The sequence below is a fragment of the Xenopus laevis genome, chromosome 4L (assembly GCF_017654675.1).
Source record: "Xenopus laevis strain J_2021 chromosome 4L, Xenopus_laevis_v10.1, whole genome shotgun sequence".
NCBI classification, from domain to species: domain Eukaryota; kingdom Metazoa; phylum Chordata; class Amphibia; order Anura; family Pipidae; genus Xenopus; species Xenopus laevis.
This window is the reverse complement of record NC_054377.1, coordinates 23,144,425-23,164,772: the sequence shown is the minus strand read 5'-3', so window position 1 is coordinate 23,164,772 and position 20,348 is coordinate 23,144,425. Positions and strand designations below refer to the sequence as shown.

Genomic DNA, 20,348 nt, shown 5'->3' with positions numbered 1-20,348 from the left:
AGGCGCTTGGAGAGAATTTTGGCCAGAATTTTGACATCCGTGTTTATAAGTGAAATGGGACGGTAGGAGTCGCAGAGGTCCGGGTCCTTCCCCTCCTTTGGTATAAGCACTATCAGTGCGGAGTAGAAGGACTGAGGGAGGGAGCCTGTATTGTGAGCCTCTAAAAGAGTGGTATGAAGTTGCGGGGCAAGTGTTTCACTAAGGAGTCTGTACCAGGCTACCGGGAGCCCATCAAGGCCTGGGGTCTTCCCTGATGGGAGACTGCCAATGGCGTCTACTACCTCTCCTAGTGTAATTGGGCTGTCTAGATAGGATGATTCTGCTCTGGAAAGGTTAGGAAAGGGGATTCCCTGTAGGAACTGCTCTAGTTCGGTGTCAGAGTATTTGACTCGTGAGGTGTATAAGTTGGCAAAGTGGCATGCGAACATTTCTGCCATATCTGTTGGGTCAGAGGTATATGTGCCTGCGTTCGTTTTGATCCTGGGAATCAGTGTGGATGGTTGGACCGCCTTAGCTAGGTATGCTAAAGTCTTCCCATTTTTATCTCCCTGGTCAAAGGAACTCTGGGCTGCATACAGTAATTTTTTCCTGGTAATAGCCGTTTGTGCTAGCTCTAAGTTTCTTTGGGCAAGTACTAGTGCCTGATGGGTAGCATCCTCCACACTATCACCATATGCACGTTCTGCTTCCCAGACCCTCTCCTCTGCCTCAGCAACAGCCTGTTTAGCCAATTTGCGTACCCCAGCAATTGCCGAGATGAGCGTGCCCCTAGCGGCTGCTTTGGACGCTTCCCAGACCATATTAGAGCTACTGGTTCCTGCATTAACACCCCAATATGCAGTGTAGTCAGATATACATGCCTCCGTCACCTCTGTGCTGTTGAGCCACAGGGGGGATAGTCTCCAAAGAGAGTGTCCCTGCCTTGGTGTAGTGCAGATCAGCAGATGCAGAGGGGCGTGGTCTGACAAGGCTCTCGGGAGGTAACTGGTGTCTTTCACCCACTGTGTAAAATCTGGAGATGCAATGGCCATATCTAACCGTGACAAGGTATGCTTCCCCACCGTATGACAGGAAAATTGTCGTCCCATGGGGTTTTTAAGCCTCCAGATGTCTAATAGCCCTAGAGCTTCAGTCCATTGTTTTAGTGGGCCAGGTTGGTGTGTTGCAGTGGGGTGCCTATCATGTTGAGGGTCCATTACCGTATTCCAGTCTCCAATGATACAGAGCGGGTTGGGGAGATATAGTGACACCTTGGTAAATACTAGGTCTAGTATCTCCCTACTGAAGGGGGGTGGCATATATAAGTTTACAAGTACCATTTCTTGGTTATTTATCCTGCAGTGGAGAACTATGAATCGCCCATAGTGGTCAGTGGTTAGGTCTAGGAGCTCAAATTGTAGGGTTTTACGGATTAGTACAGAGACTCCTCTGGAGTGAGTGGAATAGTGGGAGTGATAGGCATACCCAACCCACCGTTTTTTAAGTGCCAGCAACTTTTGCCCTACCAGATGCGTCTCCTGCAGTAGTAGTATGTCTGGCTTGTATCTGGCTACATAATCAAATACTAGGGCCCTCTTAAATTTCGAGTTCAGACCTCGAACGTTCCATGACATTAACTTTATGTCCCCCATAATAATTCTGGATAATGACTGACAAACTGGAATCGTATTGGTGCTTGTTTTGTGCTCCTGTCAATTCTTGTTGTGGTAGAGTGCTTTGCATACATATGTCTGTTAAACATCAAACAATAGACAAACAAACAATCCCTTCCCTCCCTGCCCACCCCCCAAACCTGGGTGGGCCTATACCCATAACAATTACATGACATGGGGAGTGTTGCTGTGGCGGCCTAAGCAGCGCTCCTTCTTAACCCAGAAACATAGTAATATAACAGTAGTAAGCAACAAATGCAATAATAAATCGTTCAAAAATTTAAATGGGACACCGTATGACACGGCCGCCCATGCACCTGTCGTGTGGACCGGCACAACTCTGATGAGAGTGAGTTCAACATGGAACCTTGTAAGCAATGTGTAGCCCCGTAACCAGGAGTGAGCATTCTGGCACCAGCATTAGTCTCTATGTGTCAAGATGCAATGATTCAATACCCCCAAGTACAAAAGTCTGACAATAAGGGGTCCAGTAAATGTTTATGCGTTTCACTTGAGCATATCTAAGGGCTGGGCCTTGTCAGGCCTGTGCTCCGAAGGTGAGAGCAGGGGTGAGGCCCACAGCCGTTTGCAGGGGTGGTTAGCAAGGGATCGATGTTGGGGGGGGCAGCTTGCTGGGCCACGGATGAGTGTGCGAGGGAAACTGTAGCTTACAGGAGGGGTGCATAATAACAGCTACTCACCACTATGACAGTATGTATGACTCAGGTCATACCGATGGGGCACACTATATGCAGAGAGTCCGGTCTTGAAAGTGTTATTCTTCAGCTTAGTTGCGGGGTGGTGATCTCCCGGGTTGTTTGCGGGTGATCCAATCTTTGGCTTCGGTGGGTGTGCTGAAAATTTGGACTCTGTCTCCTTCCTGTACGCGTAGTTTAGCGGGGTAGATCATACTGTATGGAATCTTGGCATCTCTGAGCCTCTTCTTGACTGCAGTGAAGGTAGCCCTCTGTTTCTGTATGGTCGGTGAATAGTCTGGATACAGTGACACCGTGGTACCATTAAAGGAGAGAGGCCCTTTGATTCTAGCCGCTCGTAGCGCAGCATCGCGATCTCTGTAATTTAGCATGCGGAGAAGAAATGGTCGAGGAGGGGCCCCCGGCGGTAGGGGTCTAGTCGGTACTCTGTGTGCTCTCTCAACCACGAAAATATTGGAGAATGTCTCCACTCCCAGCAAATCTTTGAGCCAGTTCTCTATGAACAATTCAGGGTGTTGACCTTCTGACTTCTCTGGTAGACCTATGATACGCACATTATTCCTGCGTAGTCGGTTTTCTAGGTCGTCAGATTTGTCAAGAGCCGACTTCAGTTGCTGTTTAATCTCCGAGATGTCATTTGGAAGAGGAGTTACAGTGTCCTCCAGTGTGGAGACCCTTGTCTCCAGTGCAGTAGTGCGTTCTCTGATATTTTGGAGGTCATGCCGCAAGAGCGAGAGATCCACTTTTATTTCCTCGAGCTGTGTTGTAGTCGCTGTACGACTCTCCATTATCGCTGCAAGCAGCTCTGACGAGGATGGTTCTCTCGCCTCCTGGTCCATAGGAGGGGAGGCCGGTGATGATGGAGATGAAGTATTATCAGAGTCTTGCGATGGGCCTTGAGATGTTGTTCTTGCAAAGCGTTCAAGCTTCGTTGCTGTGTCCGATTTTTGTTTTTGGGAGTTTTTTCCCATCTTTGTATTCCACTGGACAAAACGATCTACAACCGTATTAATCCGCTTATGAAGACTTGGTTAGTGGAAGAAGAAGGCGTACTTGAGGATTACTGGTGGTGCATGGGTCGACCAATCAGGGTAGCAGGTCAATCTGGCATGATGGAGGGTACAGGTCTACCACTTGAACACCAGACCGTGTTCCATAATCCACTAGTGCACGCAGAGGGGTCTGTGAGCACCATACACTGCGCTCCTATAAGTCCCTGGGCTCAGGTCCAAAGTGACAGTCCAGGAGCAGTGAGTAGACCCACCGGGCCCAGAGGTAGGTATGTCCCGTTACACAGTGGCAGTGCCTGACCCTGGGTTCGTGCTCACTAGAGTCCTTTGGGTCAAAAGGAGACAGGTAGGCAATAGCAGGTGCCACTTAACCTTGCTGGATAGAGGGAGCCACAATGGGTTAGCCGGATACTAGGTGGGGCCTTGGTTGCAGGTGCTGCTGGGCACTTGCAGTGTGGATATTATGTGGCAGTAGGGGGCCCCAGGGGCTTTAATCCACTCACCCCCTGCTGCTGGGCACTTTGTCAGCCGTCCGGGCTCTGGAGTCGGGTTCCGGCGGGGACCGCGCCGCCAGGCACTTGCGCCTGGGGGCCTGGAGTACGCAAGTCCGCGGCTTATAGCGCCGCTAGGCCGCGTCGCGCCCTCGGGCTCTGTCAGAGCAGGGAAGCCCGGACCTGTCGGAGCGGACGCCGGATCGCCTCCCTGCTTTCAGGATGCCGGCGGTAAGTGCCCCACTAGCGTATCTACTGTATATTTTTAACCCATTTGTTGTGTTATAATATTAGCATTTTTTGCATAATAGTTTGTCCTTGCCATGTTCCTATAGCTCCCCTACTTCTCATGGAAAAGCCAGGCTAAGGTTAATCCTTCTGCCCATCCTCCTGTTCTCCTCTTCTCTCCTTGGCTCACAGCCCATAGTGACATCTTTCTTACAAAAAATGCATTCTGTGTTCACTGCTATTTCTGGCATCTTACAAAAATGCAAGCAAAATATAATCCTACACTGAATATTTCTATAATTGCTTCTCGTGATGATATTGGGCCCAGGAAGTGCATTGGTTACAACCAGCATTAGAACCCACATACAGGTGAAGTAGTCCCCAGCTTGGAGGGTTCTAAGCAGATCTTTCTATTCCAACACAACTTTTGAGGCCTTATAGGAGAAGGAAAGTCGTTTACCACTTGATGGTGCCAAATGTTAGACACCCCCAAGTGAATGTATTTATTTACCTGAAAACCCTCTTCCAGCTTCTTCTTTCTTCAAATTTCCCTGGGCATGCACACACATGCACAGTTTAGTTCATCTTTTCACTCTAATGCGCATGCGCAAAGAAAGAAGAAGCCGGAAGAGGAGTGCTCCATAGTGCTCACTGAAATAACCCCGAGGGGTTATTTCAGTGAGCACTACGGAGCACTCCTCTTCCGGCTTCTTCTTTCTTTGTGCATTAGAGTGAAAAGATGAACTTAACTGCGCATGCCCAGGGAAATTTGAAGAAAGAAGAAGCTGGAAGAGGATCGCTCCATGGTGCTCACTGGTATAACCCTGGGCCGGTGCAGTTTTCTGCTGATAGGAGCACTGACCCGGGTTTCTGTAAAGTAAATACATTCACTTGGGGGTGCCTAACATTTGGCACTCCAAGTGGTAAATTACTTTCCTTCTCCTTTAAGCCGATGGGGGACAACATGGGGTACTATCCTCAGCCTGACTTTTACTCCTGCACTATCTACTCCTATAGAGGCACCCTACCTCAAATTCTCCTGTCCTGATCCCTTCACACCGCAAGTGGAGTCCAAAGAGACAGAACCACATACGACTTCCATTTTTAAGACTGGGAATGCCAGATAACCCTGGCCAATTACAGAACTGCAAGGGGAACTTTAGCCTGAAAAAGGAATCAGATCCCCCCTATCCCAACTCTGAAAAGATCCGGCCCTTGGCTGCTAATTAAAGTAAATGTGCATAAGGGATCTTACAAACGGGCGTTTCTTGCTGCGCTCCCCTGCATTCTGCTTTCTTCCGTTCAGCCGCAGGGGAGCGCAGGAGTAAACGCACTCAATTATTGTCAAGGGGGCTGTACTCACACAGACGCATGTAAGCACTAAACGCAGGTGGAATGCGACATGCAGCGTCCCACCTGCGTTTGGCGCTTACATGCGTCTGTGTGAGTACAGCCCCCTTGACAATAATTGAGTGCGTTTACTTCTGCGCTCCCCTGCGGCTGAACTGAAGAAAGCAGAATGCAGGGGAGCGCAGCAAGAAAAAGCCCATGTGCCTCCTACAGCTTGAGAGACATTGCTTTCACCATTATTTAAATGAAGCCAGACTGAAACTGATGGCTTTGTATTGGCTCTTAAGCTGGCCATAGATGCAAAGATCGGCCAGGTTAAAAGATTTCTGTCGGCTGCCGATAATATCTCTGCATGTAATGCCGATTGGGACGATTTTCAGTGGGAGACTGTCACCAGCTTTGCCGGACTTTCGTACGATTGCCGTTAGGGGCAGAACATCAGCTGATCTGCTCTTTTACTACTTTATTTAAACTAAAGTTTAATGGCAGGTCGGGAGATGGGGAAGTCCGATTGTTCGAGGAGTCAAACGATTGGATCTTTGCGTCTATGGCCAGCTTTATACTACAACTCCAGAGCTGAACTAAAGTAACAACTAGTGGTGCAGTTTGGACAACACTGCGATAAAATGTTATTGTGGGCATCTTGCTCGGCTGCTTGTTGGCATTTCTGATCTTGCTGTGCCAAGTGTAGCCAAGAAACACACATCACAGCATGGATCAAAGAAAAGGCTATTAAATATACTGCACTAGTAATCTGGTACTTGACAGCCAGGAGCAGTACATTTTACAATCCACATCAAGCAAGTAGTTAAATAATCAACAGCATCCACGAATCAGGTACAAAGCAGAAAACACATCAGACCTGCAAGCAAATAGATTGTGTCAACCAAAGTGTAGGCAAGTGAAAGGGTGTCAAAGGATATGTTGCACAAGAAACTCAAGTTTATGAATATGTTACACATTAATTTCCTCATTTTTACAATGTATGAAACAAACTGGGCAGCTGAGGGGGAGGGAGATGATGTAATTTGCCCAAGATCAGTAGGAATTGGCACAACACCACCTTCAGCTGTATTCTTGTGCAATGTATTTGCACTGGCAGATTTGCCTACCCTATTTACTCTATAGTGACCTTCATCACTGCAGCTGAAACAGAAATACTTGAAGCCCGGCACTCAGTAACCAAAGGTAGTTGAGTTGGCTCATACACAAAAACATGTTTGGCAGGGTTAACAAATGAGGACTTTGTTCAGTGATGTCACCTCTGTTCTGGATTAAATCTGCTTGATTTAAGCATGGGCACTCAGGCCTTCAGTGAGCCTGGGTGGGAACTGTTTACATAGGCTCTTTATCTGCCCAGATTTCTCCCTGACTTGGTTAAACCTATTAGATGCCTAAATAATTATATATAAATAATCAGATAACAGTTCAGCTCTTGTACCCAAGTTTACTTTAACTGGCACAGGCACCAGCTATTCTGTATGTCTGACAGCTTTCCTCTTTTCATCCCAGTTTTATAAGAAGGCAGATATCTGTGCCTCCACCATTTATCTATTAGCACTGTATGTAACTAAGCCACTGTCCACTCAGGTGAAGGGGCTAATACTTGGGGGCTAGTAATACATAAATAATTCATGGCCTAGATGAAATATACTGCCCAACCTAATGCTTTAAGATCCATATTTAATGGAGCAAATAAAGATAACTTTGTGGTTTATTTACTAAACAGCAAACTGTTTTGCAAATCACAAGATAATTCAGCTGTTTTAGAGCATAAGGGAAAATATTAATATTAAGCTGGCCCAGACACAGAAAGATCTGCGTGTTTGACCAGGTAACCAAATGAGCAGCTCTTTGCCTGACTGGGCTTCACAAGCAGTCAGCCAAATCTGACTGGCCCATTAATTTAATGATTTATTATGTTGGGGGGGGGGCAGTACAGTGTAGACTGAATCCAAGTGTACATGATGTCCTAGAATGGAATTCTCTGCCTAATGTGATCCATATCTAACCAAGACCTGATCAGCAATCTATTTGGGTCAATGCACAAGCTAATGGTCTGCAGATTTGGTGGCTCTTGGCATCTGCTTTCTACCTAATTAGTGACACCTCAACGTGCAGTATATCTGTAAAAATTCTCTTAAAATCATTAGTTTCAGAAGAGCACACTAATTTAATCTAAGGGTTTATTTTTCCTTTAGTGCCATATGACATCAGGTTTTTCCCTGCTAGCAAATCTGCGCTAGCGGAGGAAACACCAATATTCTTTCTGCTCCAACATCACTGTGCATTGACAGGCACTGGATTGGCTTGTTAGTGCACAGCAAAATATGGCGGTTTGTTTGCACAATGCACCCTTCCCTGCACTGGCTGTTCATGTTTTGCCACCTTTGTCATCAGTTCACTGCATTTCAGTATGTGAATATTGCAAACTAAATTGCAAGGCTACAGCTATTCCTCAACTGTAACTACTATAACTACTATAACTCTATGACAGAGAGCTGCACTTCAGCAAATGAAGGAGGGAGGCATACATCCTTACTGTAAAGCTCACTCACCCATCTTTGGACAGAGCTTGTCTGAAGAAGTCATTGGCTGCTAATTTAATGGCCTTCTCTGGTGTAACAAGAGTTAAATTCACAGCAGCACCTGTTGAGAGATTACAAGAGACACAGATTAACCTCTTGTACCACATTGAAAAGATCAGGTTCTAGATTTGGGGGCCCAGTAGGTTCTAGTTACTGTAGGCCATCTTGCACTATGCGTTTGTTATACAAGATAAAGAGTTATTAATGTAGAGCCACTCCATGCTCTGTAGTGATGAACAGACCAGAGGTTAATGCAGGACTTGAGGCAGAGAATGCCCTAGTACAAATGTTACAGTGAATTTTATTACATGTTGACAAACAAATTGGTAACTACTGTATACAGAATCTGGCCCTCTATTTAAACATGGAGATAATGTTGTCAGTCCTTCACCTACCTCTATACATGCCAAAGTATCCTTCAGAACGGATGGTTTTAATGAGGCAATCAGACCTGCAGAAACAAAATTAGCAGACAAAGTTTGACTGGTGCTATGGCTGTGGGCATGATTTGCACAAACAGTTCCCTAAATCGAGAACGGGTGCTAGGCTCCCTGGTCACGGCTCTGCTTCCACCTGTAGCAGCCGCCTTTGGACTCAGGAGGAGCCCTCAGCTACTTAGATGCTGCCAATTAATAAGAGAGGAGCCAAGCAAGAGTTCTGGACGAGCAAAGGGGCACAATCGTTATCAAGGATTTAGGATGGAAGGTAACACCAACTTCAAAAGGATCAAAACGGGATAGCGTGGTCAGGCAGGCCGTGGTCGGTACAGGCAGAGTTCAAGCAAGGTCAGACAGGCAATGGTCGGTATCAGCAATGTGCAGAATAATCAGGCAGGCAAGGGTCAGGATTGGCAGAGTTCAGAGTAGTCAGGCAGTCAAGGTCAATACCAGGGTCAAATACACAGTCAAAAAGCACCGAGGAACTAATCAAACCTAACAACGGGGCATCACTTCCAGCCCAAAGCCCCCTTAAATACGTTTGAATTTCGTGGCACAATGCAATGACGTCACACGCCCGGCACAGAAAACCCCGGCAGTGTACGCCGTGCATGCCATAGGAGTGACCAGCACCAGAGAGGGAGGAACCACGCACCGGGTGTCCCCGCCGGCCAGTAGACCACCAGGGTAAGCATTCATTACAGATCTAGATTGGTAACTTGTTCACTTGCAAACAATTTCCAACTGGCCTTCCATAGTACTAGAGGCTCTCCCTGTGGGCCCTAACCCCATTGGTCCCCAGCTTGGAACAATTGCCATCAGTCTCTCTCCAGTGTTGTTTGCCCCTGGTAGAAGGTTTCACCTTCCATATATATACAGTACAGTATAGGGGGTACATGCACCTTGACTGTTGCTTATTCCATAAACTAATTCAGAAAGGCACCATCAGGTGATTACAAAACTGACAATACTGCTGACAGTCATGTAAACAATATGGCAGTTTCAGTTCCATATAATTGCAGATATTGCAGACCAGGAATGCTCTGGCTCTTACATTACATGTTCAATTAAAATATAGACAATAAACGTTGCCAGTTATCGTAATTATAAATCAGACATCATTTCCCCATAAATATTATTTTCGAATGACTCTTTATCTTGTCCCCTCAACCTTGAAATCATTGCAGTCCTATCTAGCTTGCTGCTACAGGAACTCCTAGGAAAACAAAGGGTGCCGACTCCAGACTATAATTCTGCTATCTTGTGTTTTCCTTCTTTTTGCAGATTCAGCAGTAAAGGATTTGGTTTCAGCATCAGATGACTTGTCCTTTCTAACCACAAGGACACTGTCTGAGAGACATACAAGATACCTATAGAGTTTCTTTCCCTGCACAGTAGCAATGTAGCTGGGATTCTGCATAAATATGTCAGATAATATATAATACTATTTAAGATTTCATATTTTCTAGTGCAATGCTCTTCTTCCCAGCAGAGCTAACAATTTATGTTTGAGGTCTGTGGCATAGAAGGGGGATACAATAAAGTGGCACCTTAGTTGTCAGGCCTCCCAGATCCAGAATCTTGTCACTTAAAGATTCAGTATACTAACCACTTGTGAATTTTAAGGTACTGTCAAACAAAGCTTTATGATTGCTACAATCCTCTCCAGACAGGTGGCAATAGAAATATCTGGCAGTTTATCATTTTAATTAATGGGAATCCTGCTGCCTTGGGCACACCATATTACTGGCGTCCCCTATTTATTTTACTGTGAAACACATTCATATGTAAGAAGAGTTGGGTAGCAACAAAAGCATGAAAAAAAAGTTGCTGGGGTGCCAAATAAGGGCTGTGATTGGCTATTTGGTAGCCCCAATATGGACTGGCAGCCTACAGGTGGCTCTACTTGGCAGTACACTTAGTTTTTATGCAATTACAACTTGCCTCCAAGCCTGGAATCCAAAAACAAGAACCTGCTTTAAGGCTGGTCTGAACTGGGAGTCAAAATAGGCCCAGGCATTCCAAGTACACTGAGGCCCAATCAGCTCCTGACCAGCCCACTAAATAGTGACTTTGTACGGCATCTTATGGCAGCCCCTCTGGCATTTGCCAGAGCCCATAGATTGCCAGTCCAGGCCTGCTTTAAGATCATTGAGAGCAATATCCAAGGGGTAGCCAAGCACCATGTTGCTCGCAAGCCACAGGTTGGGATCACTGTCATATTAGATATTCTGAGGGATTGATGTCTGCCAAGCTTCTATATAGTGCCATAGACAGCCCAGTTATTATAAGTAGAATGGGAAGCAGCCCACAGATGCTTCAAATATTTTAACTGCTGAGGTTCTACCAGAGAGTGTCAAGCTAAGCAGTAAGTTTATAATAAAACACTCAAATTGACCAGGCATATTGCCTCTCGAAGTGGTCGTTGGTGTAGGCTAGTGATGTGTTTTAAATTTATAGCCCAACTTGCAAGTACCATATATTTTTGATCACTCCTACTTACATGCTGGTATACATTCGCTGCCCATTTTGCTGATTTTGTAACCGAGTCTTGGCCAAGTCGATAGGAAAAACGCAGGTTACGCCAATCAGTCCAGCTATACCTCCATTTATAAGCTTGGCGGGCAAACTGTAGAAACAATATGAGAAAGAATCCAGTGAACGCTCTTCAAAGAAACACAGAAGTAGGCAAATCAAGAGATAGCAGTCCTTTATGTGTGAAGATGCACCAATATAGAGGTGGGTGGTGCAAGAATCATTTTTCTTTTCACTCTTCAGCAAACGATACCACAAAATGTGTCCCAGCCCACACACTTATGCTTCTTATCTTCTAATAAAGCGTGTGCGGTGTAAAGAGCTATAGCTTTCTCACACTGACTAATATATTACAATAACCGGGGCCAATCTGGTTACTGTCATTGCAACAATTAAAGGGGAGGATTTCACGTTTCCTATTAACCTGAGGTCAACGCTGCTATAAAAAGGGCAATAGGCAAGGTGATGTGATAACATGCTCAAGTCTGACACATGCAATCAGTTCAACCTACTATGCAAAAATGTCTCTTCTTTTCTTTCTGCCACTATACATACTGGCAAACTGGGTTGCACAAATATTTCATGTTATAAAATATACATTTAGGAGTAATATAATAAACTGATTTTATGCAATACCAGCATTTCTTAGTTAGTGTCCCTCTGAGCTTGGTGCTCCCAGCTTTATGCCAGGTATAGGATCCATAATCCAGAAACCCATTATCCATAAAGTTCTGAATAGACTCCATTGTAACCAAATAATTCTAAAACTTCTTTTTCTCTGTAAATGATAAAACAGTATTTTGTACTTGATCCTAAATAAGATATAATTAAGGCAGATCCCTTTTCTTGTGCAAAGATTTAGAGGTTATTTACTAAAACTCATCTTTTTATTAAACCAAGCTCGACCAAACTCTCATCCATAATTTTATCTTATTTATCAATAAAATAATTTGAAAAAGTCAGGTCGGGAAAAAGCTCAAAACCTAGTGCTGATCACAATATCTTTGATACATGACTTATACATGACCTCGACAGGTTTGAGATGGCGGATTTTTGGATTCTGATTTTTTTTTTCAAGTTTTTGTTTCCTCTAAAAATTCGACTTTGGCCCATAAAACCTTGACCAGAAAAGATTGAGTTTAGTAAATAACGCCCTATATGCCCCAGAAAAATCTAACTGAGGCTCCTAATTAAATATTGCCCTTTTGGCTTCTATCATTTAATATGACTGTCATTCCCAGATACAGGTAGCCCGTGCTTTAATACAAACTAAGGCTAAAGCTTGATCTTGGGTTTATTTCAGGTACAAGAACTAAAAGCTGAACTTTTTATACATGCAATATCGCAAGATTCACTTATGAACTGGTTCTTAATTTTAGACATATCCGTCACAGCTTAAAGGTAAAGGCAGAACCTTTGATTAAATACAGGTAACCCACGCAAATGACCCTTGGAGCCTATTCAAACAAATGCAGAATACAGCTGCCTCAAGGTGAAATTGGGTGCTGCCCATCTTACTGCAAGCTTACAAAACGGTACAAACAGGACTGTCAACTCATTGCACATTAACTCTTAGATGTTAATATACAAACCCCCTACATACATTCCCTGTTACTCACCTGATTTGTTTATCAGCCATTTAATTAGGACCTAACCCAGATAAAAACCACAGCTCCAACCTCCCGTGCAATCAGTGTGCGTTCTGTCTGGCTTGGCAGCTCCTATGGAAGGAAAAGAAGGAAAATTCATGCGCAATAGAACACATGCCTCTTATCCCGCTATCTGTGTTACCTTAAGACTTTGCTCAGGAGCTGCTGTGAAAAAAAAGCCATATATAGAATTTTCAACGGCAGCAGTTTAACACACTTGAATCCGAAAATTTACAGAGCCATTAAAATAAGCATAAAAGCTACAGAAACATAGTTGCAAACTGTCTTACTTCAAAGCAAAAAACTGGGCTTTTTCATATATATTGAAAAAGCTTTTTGCAAAAAAGGATCTTACTCTATAACCTCTACTACTATAACCTCTAAATAACAGTGTGTTGGGAGTTTCCTTAACTGAGAAGGATCTAGGGGTTTTAGTAGATAACAAGTTGTCTAATTCTGGGCAGTGTCATTCTGTCGTCACTAAGGGTCTGGCCACATGGGCAGATTTGGGGAGATTAGTCGCCAGGTGGCAAATCTCCTCTTCTTCACGGCGACTTATCTCCCCGATCTGCTTTCTGCTGACTAAAATGAAAATCGCCTGGGGGCAGGTACTTGGAGCGATACGTTTTCCGTAGTCGCCCGAAGTTTCCTTGTGAGGCAATTACGGGCGCTTCGGAAAACGAAGCACTCAGAGTGCCTGCCCCCAGGTGATTTTCATTTTAGCCGGAGGAAGGCAGATCCGGGAGATTAGTCGCCGCGAAGAAGAGGAGATTTGTCGCCTGGCGACTAATCTCCCCGAATCTGCCCGTATGGCCAGACCCTAAAGCAAATAAAGTTCTGTCTTGCATAAAAAAGGGCATAAACTCAAGGGATGAAAACATAATTATGCCTCTTTATAGGTCCCTGGTAGGGTTGCCGCCTGGCCGGTATTTTGCCGGCCTGGCCGGTAAAAATGATGGTTGATCCCAATGTTATTAATAGGGAAAAAAGATAGGTATATAGGAAGGCCGGTATTTCTTTCCAGAAAAGGTGGCAACCCTAGTCCCTGGTAAGGCCTCACCTGGAGTATGCAGTGCAGTTTTGGACTCCAGTCCTTAAAGGAACAGTAACGTCAAAAAATAAAAGTGTTTTAAAGTAATGAAAATATACTGCAGTGTTGCCCTGCACTGATACAACTGTTGTGTTTGCTTAAGAAACACTACTATTATTTATATAAATAAGCTGCAGTGTAGCAATGGGGGCAGCCATTCAAAGGAGAAAAGGCTTAAGTTACACAGCAGATAGCAGATAAGCACTGTCTGTCTAATGGTGTTATCTTTTATCCATTAGTTAACCTGTGCCTAGCCGTTTTTCAATTTCCGCCATTGCTCCAAAGCAGCTTGTTTATATGAACTATAGTAGTGTTTCTGAAGCAAACAGATCAGTTTCACCAGTGCAGGGCAACAGTACATGATATTTTCATTACTATAAAAACAATTTAATTTTTTGGTGTTACTGTTCCTTTAAGAAGGATATAAATGAGCTGGAGAAAGTGCAGAGACTAAGTGCAACTAAATTGGTTAGAGGGATGGAAGACTTAAATTATGAGGGTAGAATGTCAAGGTTGGGGTTGTTTTCTCTGGAAAAAAAGGGGGGGCATGATTACACACTTTACAAGTACATTAGAGGACATTATAGACAAATAGCAAGGGACCTTTTTACCCATAAAGTGGATCAGAGGCCACCCCTTTAGACTAGAAGAAAAGAACTTTCATTTGAAGCAACGTAGGGGGTTCTTCACAGTCAGGACAGTGAGGTTGTGGAATGCACTGCCGGGTGATGTTGTGATGCTGATTCTGTTAATGACTTTAAGAATGGCTTGGATGATTTCTTGGACAGACATAATATCAAAGGCTATTGTGATACTAAACTCTAAAGATAGTATAGATATGGGTATATATCATTTATGTGAAAGTATGGAGGGGTGTGTGTGTGGATGCTGGTTTTCATTTGGAGGGGTTGAATTTGATGGATTTTGTCTTTCTTCAACCCGATTTAACTATGTAACTATGAAAAGGGGTGCCGATGACACAATTGAAATAAATTAACTTTAAGCATATCATCTATGGCAGGCGGTGCATATTATGATCCTTTTAGTGCAATTATATGTCACAAAAACCCAGAAGGCTGCTAAAAGGAATGGGCTTTGAATATTTCATACAAATGATATAATAATGTCGCAACTTTTCCTTGTCCAAATAATAATTTTGCCCAATATGACAGCAACATTTCCTGTGCTCCATTTTAGTGCCAAAGCTCAGCCCATGTCCCACCCATCTCCACCCACACTTCCCCTGTTGCTAGTCATACCCCTTGTGTAATATAAGGAAGGAATTTCTTAGATGTGTGAAACACAGTGACAGCAACTCGCTTCTGCACCATGTTCCTGATTCGTATGTGATTCTCTAATGAAAAGCCTAAAAGCAGTAAAACACCAATATGGTCTAATTAGTGTTAGTCATTTGAAAATACCACCATCTGTTAATTAGAGATCCCTGTGTGCACAGACCCTCTCATGAGTCACATCTTTCTTACAGAGTTACATTTTGGTTGCAAAAAAGACAATTGTCCATTAAGTTCAACCCTTCTGTGAGAGCCCAAAAATAATTTTGTGCCTTTCTCTCTGAAATCCATACCTCCCAACATTTGAATTATTAAATGAGACACATATTAGACCACAACACCTGTTCTGCCTGCCCATGCCTAGTTTAACCCTGACATGCCCCTGATCTACCTAATTTCCACACACTTTCATGGTCTGCAATGGGGGAGGTATTTCAATTTCACAAGTTCAACCCTTCTGTGCGGTCCCTAAAATGTGTTTGTGCCTCTCTATCTCTCTCTGTAAGTACAGTACATATATAAATATAGAAATACATACCTCCCAAGATTTGAAACATCAAATGAAGCACATATTACACAATGACCCTTGTTACTCCCAGGATATATCTAGATAAACCTGACATGCCCCTGGTCAGATCAATTTCCACCCACTTTCAGAGCCTGCAATGGGGGAGGTATTTTAATATACAAATGTCTATTTCTTATGCAAGGGTTGTCCAAATACCCAAGTAGAGAGGCATTTTGCCTGGGTGCTAAAGGGCCCACTTGGCCAGAAAACTGGTAAAAATACCACTGCCAGCAAGAGAGAAAGGCGGCTGTTCCCCTTCAACATATCTTACAACTTTTCCACATATCGACACACATTCTAGCTGGGTTTTTCTATTAAAGTGCAGTATATCTAAGAAAAAGAAATAACAATTTACATTAGAGTATAAAATTCCTGAGAATATAGATAAGAGAGTCATTTAGACTAGTTATGCAAGTGGTTATTAGTTAATCATGACATTGCCAGGGACACATTAAATACATATCCAGATAACACTGGGTTTCCTAAACTTTCTTTCCAGCTGAGCTGGATTAAATGTGGGCATCAGGTCTTCAACCCAAAAACTGGTTTCAAACGTATTATTGTTATGTCTTGGGTAGCCGAGGATGAGGAGAGTATAACAGTGCTTTATTAATGTCAACAAGCCAAATGTAAGGCTTATACTGACAGAAAATGCGGTGCACTTTCAGCCTGGATCTTTAGTCAGAATTAAGAAACCAGGAATACTGAAACAAGGACAATCTAAATTTACTACACCACATGAAGTGAGACGCCAGCGAGGACCATACACATATGAACTGTCTGATGGACGCATATGGAATGCAAGTCGTCTTGCTCCTGTTAGATATGACTTTGGAGAAGCTCCATTTGATGAAGGACATTTTCCTACTCCTGATGTCAACTGAAATAGGCCTGAAGAAAGTGAACCTATAAGGCGTACTGAGAGAATCAGAAAACTACCTGCATGGACTAAGGACTTTGTGATGTGAAGAATGTATAATATTGTTTTAAAATGCATACTGTTAAATTGTTGCTGTTATTATAGTTGTCCAAGTGCTTTCCTACTATAGGGGGAGCATGTGGTGTTTACATAAATGGCCTGTAGATGTGACTGTGTTCAGACTTATACTGTGCATACTTCCTGTCAGCTTAAAACTGAAAGTGAAAGTTACTGTTGAGAAATGCCTGCATGAGCCTGCTAATAAAGCACTGTTATACTCTCCTCATCCTTGGCTACCCAAGACATATACCCAAGACATAACAATTATGTACTTCAGTTTCATCACTATTAGGATATATTTGTAGACCCACCCTGCCCATAGGTTAAGGATTCCTGAGCTCACAGATTGTTCTGTAAATACCAATATAGAGTTGGCAAGGTGGCTGACTCTTCTCCAGTTGTTGTGAACAACTTGTGAACAATGACAGACGTGGACAGAAAGAAGCAAGCACTTGAGGGAGACACCAAGCACATGAAGGTAACACCAAGAGCCAAACAAGATGTGGAAAGAACAGACAAGGACAGGGACAGGGGAATTGCAGAAGTGGTAGAAAGACTAGGCAAAGAGAGCTATAACTGAAGGGCAGACAAAGAGTACACAAAGAAGAGACACCTTGATAAAGTGCTGCACACCAAAAGATCAAGGACACAAAATGAGAAACAAGCAGATTAAGCACCCAGTGCAAAAGCCACACAAAGCAAAAGTTCCTGGTATATTAAACAATTTATATAGGGGTCTCATTCTCAACTCCCACATAATGCAGTCTGGTATTTATACTGATATTTATTGTTGTTGCCTGTTTTTGATTAGTTATTTACATTCTGCAGTTCTCTTGGGTGACTGACCATAGTAAGCAGGCAGTGGTTTGACAGACAGATTGAAAGAAAATAATATATATGTAAATATACATAATCCTGCTACACCCCAAGAACAAGTTTGCACCTCTCATATAATTCCCTGATACTGCTGATTATCACGCATTTAATTGTAATAAATTTCTTTAATCCACTGAATATACAGAGAAATCAGTGGTGTCAGTTTGCTTTCTGTAGCTCTCACATCCAAACTCATGCCAGGAGGTGGGAAGTGCTAGGCTGAAATCTCTTTGGCTCTTTCATTGTTAAGGAGGGAGGGAAAAGGGAGGATAGAAGGTTTAGATCCTGATTGGCTGCTAAAGGGGTTTATGGGGCGGGACCTGCGTTCAACAGGTTGCTTTGATTAAAAAGCTCTATGTGGAAGCTTTCCTGTGTAATTAACCCCATCGGTGCCTACTAATTATCAGTTTGCAGACTAGTTTTTATTAGATTATGTCAGGATATTTGCCCATTATGCAATCCCAATTGAGCATATTTCATGACTGAAAGCTTCAGGGGTCAGTTCCACGTGTTGCATGACTGACTGCCTCTGTGTGAATGCACATTTAGTGGTTACGTTTACTCCCATAACACTAAGAGCTTTGTATACATGAACCTTCACAATCATTTTAGTGTTTTTTGCTGCCAAATTAAACATTTAGTTGTTTGGGGTCCATATACTGAATTGGGCTCAGACTTGCAACAACTGCCGGAACTCTCCGACATGGAACTTTGTTCCTGACATATTTAGTGCGTCACAATCAGGACCAGCATACTTCCATATTGAATCTGTTGTGACTTGTGGCCTTCTTATACTTGATGTTGATAAAAAAATGTATTCATTAATTTGTCTCTACCTCTTGTAGTTGATCTGCTGCTAACCTATGGGTTTTGACTCCCAGTTGGGTTCAGCAGTGAAGTCTAAAGAGGCCACAAGTTCCTTGCCTACCAATTACAATATTGACTGATTAGTAGTCAATATTGTAATTGAAATTAATTTTAAAGGAGTTGTACAACTTTAAATGAACTTTTAGTATGATGTAGACAATTTGCAATAGGTTTCCATTTCTAATTATTTATTTTTCTATTCAGCAGCTCTCCAGTTTGCAAATTCAGCAATTTGGTTGCTAGGATCCACATTACCCTAGAAAATATGCAACGATTTGAATAAGAGGCTGGAATATGAACAGGAGTGGGCCTGAATAGAAAGATGAGTGATAAAAGGTAGTAATAACAATAAATGTGTAGCCTAACAGAGCATTTGTTTTTAGCTGGGGTCAGTGACCCCCATTTAAAAGCTGGAAAGAGGAAAAAGAGCAAGGCAAATAACTCTAACTATAAAAAAAACAGATAATTAAGACCAATTACAAAGTTGCTAGGGATTGGACGTTCTATAACATACTAAAAGTTACCTCAAAGGTGAACCACCCCTTTAAGAGGAAATATTTATGCAATGGCATGCACTGCAGTCATGCACGTATCATACCTATTTGGGGAAAATAAATTGGTTTTTAACCATTTTGTTGCCCCAGATAGTATCTATAATTCTATTCGTTCTGGAATAATTATTAGAGTACAATTTGTGATGGTCTTAAAAATGCGGAGACAACTCACTTTATGGCTAAGGGTTAGTTCACACAGGGCGTTTTGGGGCGATTTGGTCGCCTGGCGACTAATCGCCTTGTTTTTGCGGCGACCAATCTCCCCAAACGCCATCCCTGTTCCTGCGCCAGCTTTAAATGAAAAAACGCCAACACTAATCACACGCGGCGGTTTGTTTTCCAAAGTCGCCTGAAGTTGCCTCATGAGGAAACTTCGGGCGACTTCGGAAAAAGAAACGCCACGTGTGATTAGCGCCTGCAGTTTTTTTTTTCATTTTAGCCGGCGCAGGAACAGGGAAGGCATTTGGGGAGATTGGTCGCCACAAAAACTAGGCAAATAGTCGCCAGGCGACCAAATCTCCCCAAAATGCCCTGTGTGAACTAACCCTAATACAGACTACAAACATCCCCAATTAGACTGAGATTGAACAAAGGGTTGAAATGTTTCCACAATGGGCCCCTGAGCTACTAAATATAAATAATATGAAAGTATTCAGAGTAAGGGATTGGGAAACAAAAGAGAGAGAGAGCTTGGAACTGCCACAATGCGTGAGACACTGTATAAACAGGATATACCTGTATTTTGGCAAATCCGCAGCACCACTCAAATTTCTGTTGGATCCCAATGAATAAAATATTTATACTGTACTTAATTAAAATGTTTCCAAGGCCTATGAGGAAAAGGGGAAGGCATTACACTGCAGTAGTTACAGAATTTTCTGTTCACAGCATTCTTTGTGGGGAGTACAACTACATCTGAGGGCTACAAATTAGATTTACCTGTTCATGATAAATATATAGATGAATCTGTTTAAGGGTATGTTACCACTTTTTCAATTAAATTAGATACACCAGCTTTATAATGCATTACTTGGCTTGTATACAGTTGCTCTAAATTTCAGTCTCAGAGTGAGTGTCGACCTACACCCAATTTAGGTGACATTAAAGCTACAGTGCAAGGTTATATAAATCACAGCACTCCATCTGTTCCGAAATCATAATGCCCAGTGTGTCAAACACCCTCCGTTGCTTGGGAGCATGCTGGGAGCTGTAGTGCCATGTCTTTCTCTGCGTAAGAATATATGTGAAGGTCACATTTAATATTCATTTAATCATGCTTTTAAAAAAAAAAAAACAGTGATAGAAATGGTAAAAAAATTTAAGAAACCTGACACCAGTTTATGAATATATGGACACAGAGAATAAGCACAATGCCATTATTGTAATGAAAAAATCAAAACTCTCTATTATTATCCTGTTCTCTCAGCCATCAATATATCCTTTTACATACATGGTAAACGGATACT

The 20,348-nt window shown here is 42.9% G+C and overlaps 1 protein-coding gene across 1 annotated transcript in view; it reads right to left on the bottom strand.

The window, feature by feature from the left end:
- The window catches only part of slc25a22.L (solute carrier family 25 (mitochondrial carrier: glutamate), member 22 L homeolog), a 41,365-nt gene that overhangs the window by 10,857 nt on the left and 10,160 nt on the right, over positions 1–20,348 (bottom strand). The window contains exons 2-5 of the mRNA XM_041589972.1: positions 12,627–12,728; positions 10,976–11,101; positions 8,431–8,486; positions 8,006–8,096 (exon numbers count right to left, since the gene is read on the bottom strand). Of these exons, the coding sequence (XP_041445906.1) occupies positions 8,006–8,096; positions 8,431–8,486; positions 10,976–11,101; positions 12,627–12,646 (293 nt within the window). The 5' untranslated portion in view covers positions 12,647–12,728. The remainder of the gene's footprint in view (positions 1–8,005; positions 8,097–8,430; positions 8,487–10,975; positions 11,102–12,626; positions 12,729–20,348) is intronic.